General features: G+C 33.6%; 1 protein-coding gene across 1 annotated transcript in view; it reads left to right on the forward strand.

Annotated features, from left to right (window-relative positions):
• Positions 1-589: 589 nt before the first annotated feature.
• LOC115875851 overlaps positions 590-6,787 on the forward strand; it is a 6,788-nt gene continuing 590 nt past the window's right edge. Inside the window, exons 1-3 of the mRNA XM_030891388.1 lie at positions 590-910; positions 3,594-3,814; positions 5,179-5,604. Of these exons, the coding sequence (XP_030747248.1) occupies positions 601-910; positions 3,594-3,814; positions 5,179-5,604 (957 nt within the window). The 5' untranslated portion in view covers positions 590-600. The remainder of the gene's footprint in view (positions 911-3,593; positions 3,815-5,178; positions 5,605-6,787) is intronic.

Raw genomic sequence — 6,787 nt, forward strand, 5'->3', positions numbered from 1 at the left:
TACTAAGTAAAACGTATATAGACAATATGCTGAATTCTTCGAAATGCGCAACTAAACCTCTAAGTATAATAAAAATGTCACAAATTTAATCAAATTTTCTGAACGCCTATCTTTTAATTGCAAAAAAAATCGTTAGTATAGAGAATATCAAAATAAATAATACGTTTATGTAGAATACATACCTGCAGCTTGCTGAGCCATTTTCAATCAAAACAATAATATAAACGTAAAAAGAGCACAAGAACAACAACAATTTATAATTTTAAACATAAAATTTAGCCATTTACCTCTTATCTGTGAGAAGTAACCACTTTGAATGAAACAAATGAATGCAACTAAACACACCCATAGCAACGCCATTCATGGCAGACATGATTTAACTTATCATTTATCTTTTTTTGGAAAATCTTAAACACATTTGCTTTTTCGAATTTTGATCACCTTTTTCATGCTAATACCCCACCGTGCGACGCTCTATTAGAGTATGGCACTGTAAGAAGAAGAAATATAATTACTCCGACAACACTTTTAAGAACTATTATTCGATTATAATTACTTGTAATTAAATATGCATTACATTTTTAGCGATTATCTAACCCCATGCCGCAGCAGCTTGCCGGCGCCAATCGATACGCTAGTTTAGGAGGAAATAGACCCACTACCATCGAACAATACGAACAACTTATTCAACAGAGACAAAACCTACAGAATAGTAGAGGACCTTTCGACCAAACAAATCCAAGGCATCCTTTAGCTCAGAGGCCATCAGGGGTCATTCAGAGACCTTCGTTAGCTGTGTCACAATCGTCTGTCATGGGTGGCGGGGCGGCAGCTTCAGGCGATCCCTCGGGCGAACAAGAAATACCCGATAATGTCACTGCCGAATTAGAAAAGCTAGAACAAGAAACAGGTATTTATTGTTACTAAGAATTAATTCAACTAATTTTTTTTGCATTTCTTGCTCATGTTGTTTTGCATGTATAAGAAAAAAATGTAGGTTTTGAAGAATTTAAGACATATAGTTTGTATCAAATAAACTTTTAGTCACGTGATTAAGCTTGATCTGTACAGCGTTGCCCACTTTTACATATTTTCTTTTAATTAAAATATTTTAGGAAACAAAAATAAATTAATAGTTATTAATATATAAACAGTTATTATTTACATCAGCAAAACTCACCTTCTTAATAGCACTTAAAGGACATAAAGAACAATTACTACCGCTTTCCCGTTCAAAATATTCTAATAAATTTGCGATGGGTTTTTTACAGCTATTAAGCTATCTTGTACAGGGTGGACCATTTGGTTGTTTCTATAGGGTATCTAGGAAACCGTGAGAAATATTAAAATTTTGATACTGCAGTCTCGGGTTCTTTTTTTGAAAAAATTACGATGGCGCAAATGGATTGTGGCTTTATCTTGATCGGTTTCGAAGCTACAGGGGGATTCTCAAATTTTGTAATTTTTGAAGATGTTCGACAGTTTGTTTATTTCAGCAACCACGGAAAAATGAATTATACATTCTAAACGCACTTTTCTGTGTAGAATGCAGTGGCGTAGTCAGACTTTTTTCGAAAGAAATATTTTTTGAGATATTAACTATACTTATGTTTTTTTAAATAGAACCTCGTGTATATTTTTAATTTTTTTTATTCAGCTTGGCATGGGCTTCTCGAAAATATATAACATTCTATATTTATTTTCACTATTAACCTCAACATTTCAAATTTTTCTTAAAATATCCACTTAATAGATAGTAGGCCGCGCCGAGTAACAAAGTAAACGGTTGTCATGGTGATCGGAACATACCTTTGATGGATGCGGGACATTTCATTTCAATAGATTGAAGTGTGTGTATTTTAAATAATAAAAAAAATGAGTAAATTTGAAACTTTTGAGAAATATACTATGTTAGAATGTTATATTGAGTCTAACAAACATAAGCAAATGGCAACTGATTTATATTTTGAGCGGTATCCAGAGCGCGAGCAACCAAACCCAGCCATTTTTAAAAGGTTGGAAAATAGTTTAATCAATTTTGGATCTTTTCAAAAACCGTGCCCGAAAAATTATCAGAAAGGAGATGAAGAAAATCGATATATTAATGTCCTCGGAGCCGTAACACTAGATCCAACAACATCAAGTAGAGCTATTGAAATACTGTTAGCGGCGGCGTGCGGAGACGGTACCAACTCTATCTGTAGATAATAATGGGCAGCAGTCTGAACATTTAATGTAGTCTTTGTGTTTTTACTTTTTTTATATTAACTGAGAAGCCCGATTGAAGTAACCTCTTGAGTTTATATTAAAATATGTTCTTTTGTTTCTGTCACACTTATTTTTTAATTGCTTCGTATTGTTCGATTTTATTTAATTGCTAATTCATGTATTCGGCTCGGAGGACATTAATATATTGATTTTCTTCATTTTCTTTCTGATAATTTTTCGGACCTGGTTTTTGAAAAGATCCAAAATTGATTAAACTATTTTCTAACCTTTTAAAAATGGCTGGGTTTGGTTGCTCGCGCTCTGGATACCGCTCAAAATATAAATCAGCTGCCATTTGCTTATGTTTGTTAGACTCAATATAACATTCTAACATATTATATTTCTCAAAATTTTCAAATTTACTCATTTTTTTATTATTTAAAATACACACACTTCAATCTGTTGAAATGAAATGTCACGCATCCATCAAAGGTATGTCCCGATCACCATGACAACCGATTACTTTGTTACTCGGCGCGGCCCACTATCTACTAAGTGGATATTTTAAGAAAAATTTGAAATGTTGAGGTTAATAGTGAAAATAAATATAGAGTGTTATATATTTTCGAGAAGCCCACGCCAAGCTGAAATAGAAAATTTAAAAATATACAAGGGATTCTATTTAAAAAAACTTAAGTATAGTTAATATCCAAAAAAATATTTTTTTTCGAAAAAAGTCTGACTACGCCACTGCATTCTACACAGGAATGTGCCTTTATAATGTATAATTCATTTTTCCGTGGTTGGAGCTGAAATAAACAAACTATCGAACATCTTCAAAAAGTACAAAATTTGAGAATCCCCCTGTAGCTTCGAAACCTATCAAGATCCGTTTGCGCCATTGTAATTTTTTCAAAAAAAGAACCCGAGACTGTCAACCGACCGATCAAAATTTGAATATTTCTCACGATTTCCTAGATACCCTATAGAAACAACCAAAATGGTCCACCCTGTACACTTCACACTAAAAGAAGTTCTAAAAAGAACAGTATTCCTCTGCAAGGTCTGCTAGTAAAAAATGTTAAGCTTAAGTGTCAAAACGAATGACAATGTCAGGAAATAAATAAATAAATGTGGCAACTTGACGTTTTTTAGAGCAGAGCTACCACCTCAGTTTCCGTCGGGAAATTTAAATTCCAGTTAGTCAGCCCGGCACCGAATATGTCCATGATTGGCAACAATGAATTTAAAAATGGCGCCGTCGATTACGTAACTAAAAGTTTAATTGGTTCAAGAATATTAAATGTATAATATAGATTTATATAATAATTGTTTAATACTATTCTTTTAATAGTAAGTTACTTCAATAAAACTATATTTATTAGGAACAATGGCGGAGCTTCAAGGTGTCAGTGAAATACTTGGAGGGTTGGGCGATGATGACGACGAACTTCTTGCTGAAATGGGCGCAGATTTCAATATTCTGGAATATGCCGATCCTGAACTAGAAGCACTGGCCGGTGAAAAGACAAATATTCTTGATTTAGATTTAGAGGAAGATCACTTACGGCAGGAAAGGAAGAAGGAGGCAGCTCTAAGAAAGCAGGTGTGTCTACTAGCTACTAGAGAAAGATATCAGGTTATGTTTATTTTGATAAAGTATAACCAAGAGTTCGTTAATTATACTAGTGTTACCAAACGCTATGTTTTCATATTTAAAGAGGATTTTTGAAAATGCCAGAATGACGGTTTTTGTAATAGGCTATACTGAAGTAAGGCTGTATTCCGTTGCTTACCTTGGCTATGGTTTTATTGTCCGTTTTTATCGGTTGCCTGAAAGTTTTATTATTACGGAACACGGTTCCTGAAAAATGTCTCACCATACTAACCAGTGCGGGAGGGCTGGTTTTTCTGGTTTTGTTTGTCAATCACTGTCATTTATGTGGCAGAAATAAAGCAAAAATTGGAAGATTGAGTGAAATTCTCATTTAATTTATAAAATTTGTGTTATTATTTTATATTTATACACCCAAAAAAAGCAATGGAGGTAAAAAGGTAAAGGTAAAAGAAATTTCATTAACTAAATGACTTTTAGGATCATAAACTATCATGCGGAAAGTTATTTGAACAATTATGAGAAACAGAAACAAAGTCTTCTTTTTCTTCTTTCTACTCTATATTAGGCAATTTGCTGTTTAAGTTTCTTTCCCCACATCATGCTGGGTTTCAATAGATATTGATACGCCATCTTCTTGGCACCGTACTTCTTCCCAGTGGTGTTTTGTCTCAGGCTGGCCTTTTCTATTCTTCCTCAAATCCATTCGGCTTATATGTTCCATTTCATTTAACGTCGCTTCCCTTCAGCCCACTCATTAATGCTATCCACCCTTGCATGTTTGCTTTATGTTGTCGCTTTGAATTTCTCTCTACCTAGCAGCGTTTTCATGATTTTGATGGTTAACTGTAATAAAAATTTGGAAAATTTTATAACGACATGTCATTATTGATAAGAAAATAAACATGTGTTGTCCAATGTGTGTGTGTGTGTGTGTGTGTGTGTGAGATTATAAGATAATTATTTGACTTAAATGGTAAATCGGGGACTTTTTTAATTAATCATCATTTTTTTAAAAAGAATTATGATGAAACAGTTTTCTTGAACCTTTGCTTAAAATTCCCAAATTTATTATTTCACTTTAGTTACTGCCAAGTCAACATGTTTAATTTGTGTCAATAATGACATGTATTGATTAATTAGATTTCAAATATCTGGACCTTTTTTAAGTAAAAGACTGCGGATATGTTTTATCAGTACTTTTATACAGGTACAGACGAAAAGTTATTACTATTCACACCCGTTAAAATATGTAGGTGACACGCCCACCGCAGATATATTGATGTCAGAAATGTCCGGAATTTCTCATGTCAAAAAACAAGGTATCTAACTTTAAATTGAAATGCTATTTTTAGGCGTCAACAGCCACTGAAACAACTACAACAACCACCACCACTACTTCAACTCCCACTGAAACACCAAAGCCTGCGGAATCCATGCCAATTAACGCACCCCTAAGAGAGGCGGTACCTGCTGAGCAGCTGCGTCGAATCAGCCTGAAAGCATTTGCCCACAACATCCTCAGTACCACAACATCCTCCAGTGCCACAACATCCTCAGTGTCAACATCCTCAGCACAACAACATCCTCCAGCGCCACAACATCACTCCAGTGCCACACATGCCTGCGGCTCAACAGGCGCCACCTATAGCCAAACCCCAACCGCCCCTTCTTCCCCTAGCGTCCAACAACCGACTCCTCAACAATCTCATTTGTCCTTTACAGCGCAACAGATCCATCAACAGATGCTGCAGCAGGTAGGATCCAAAATGTCCAAATACGTAAGTTGCACCCATTTTATTCATTTTATGTAGACATCATAAAAGGTTGTTATTTCGTGACTACAGGTACAGGTTTGGCATATACAGGTTGTTTCTTAAGTAAAGTATATTTTAGGAAGTCTTCTTTCAGATAATTTTACTAAAAAGTTGAATGAAAAATGTATATACCTCTGGCGGATTCATCTCTCCAAAAAAGTCCTATGGGTATTTCCTCACTGTAATAAAATCTACGATTTAAAATAGTTATTTTTTGTAAACACTGCTGTATTAATCGAACGGAGACTAATTGTCAGCAGTAGCTTAAAATGAACAAATTTGCCTAACGGACAAAAAAATGCTTAATGTTTTGTAAAGTATATCTCTTTCCGTCGTCGGAAGCAAAAAAATACAAATTAATTTTATTTTTAACAGAACGTCAACGGTTTTTGTAGACGTATCTGTTTTAAAAAAACTAAAGTGTTCTGGAATAGTTGCATTTAAATATTTTAAATAGTTTTTTTTCTATTCTTTATATTATTTTTGCTTCCGACGCGACGACGGAAAGAGATAAATTTTCCTTACATAAAACAATTTTGTAGATTTCCATGCAGTACTTAAAATTATAATGACTTTTTTCAACTAAGAATATTAGCCAATTGTTAATAAAATATAAACGTTATTAAAATATGAAACATCAATCAAGCAGTGGTTTACTAATAAACAAATTTGCCTAACAGACAAAAAAATGTTCAACGTTTCGGCAAGTATATTCTATCGTCTGAAGCAAAAAACACTAAGAACAAAGAAAAAAACTATTTAAAACATCTAAATGCACCTATTCAAGAACACTTTAGTTTTTTTTAAACAGATACGTCTACAAAAACCGTTGACGCCCTGTTAAAAATTATAAACATTAATTTTGTGGCCTACAGGGTTAGTTAACATTTTCAAAATGGATTCCTAATATATCAATGCGGACCCACCATGCAATCAAAATAATCTGAAGGATCATTCTCGAAAATGCTTTATTTTATTTGTGAGACATCCTGTATACTAGAGATATTTTTTACAGATTATTTTTTTACCAGTCTTAAATATGATACCTAACTTTGATACTTATGTCTCAAATTATGAGACATTCTTTTATTCCACGTCAATTAATAATCATCTCTGTATTGCTTCTGCTAAACGGATTTGAGTTTTA

The sequence above is a fragment of the Sitophilus oryzae genome, unplaced genomic scaffold, assembly GCF_002938485.1.
Source record: "Sitophilus oryzae breed Bouriz unplaced genomic scaffold, Soryzae_2.0 scaffold_1058_pilon_pilon, whole genome shotgun sequence".
In the NCBI taxonomy this organism is placed as follows: Eukaryota; Metazoa; Arthropoda; class Insecta; order Coleoptera; family Curculionidae; genus Sitophilus; species Sitophilus oryzae.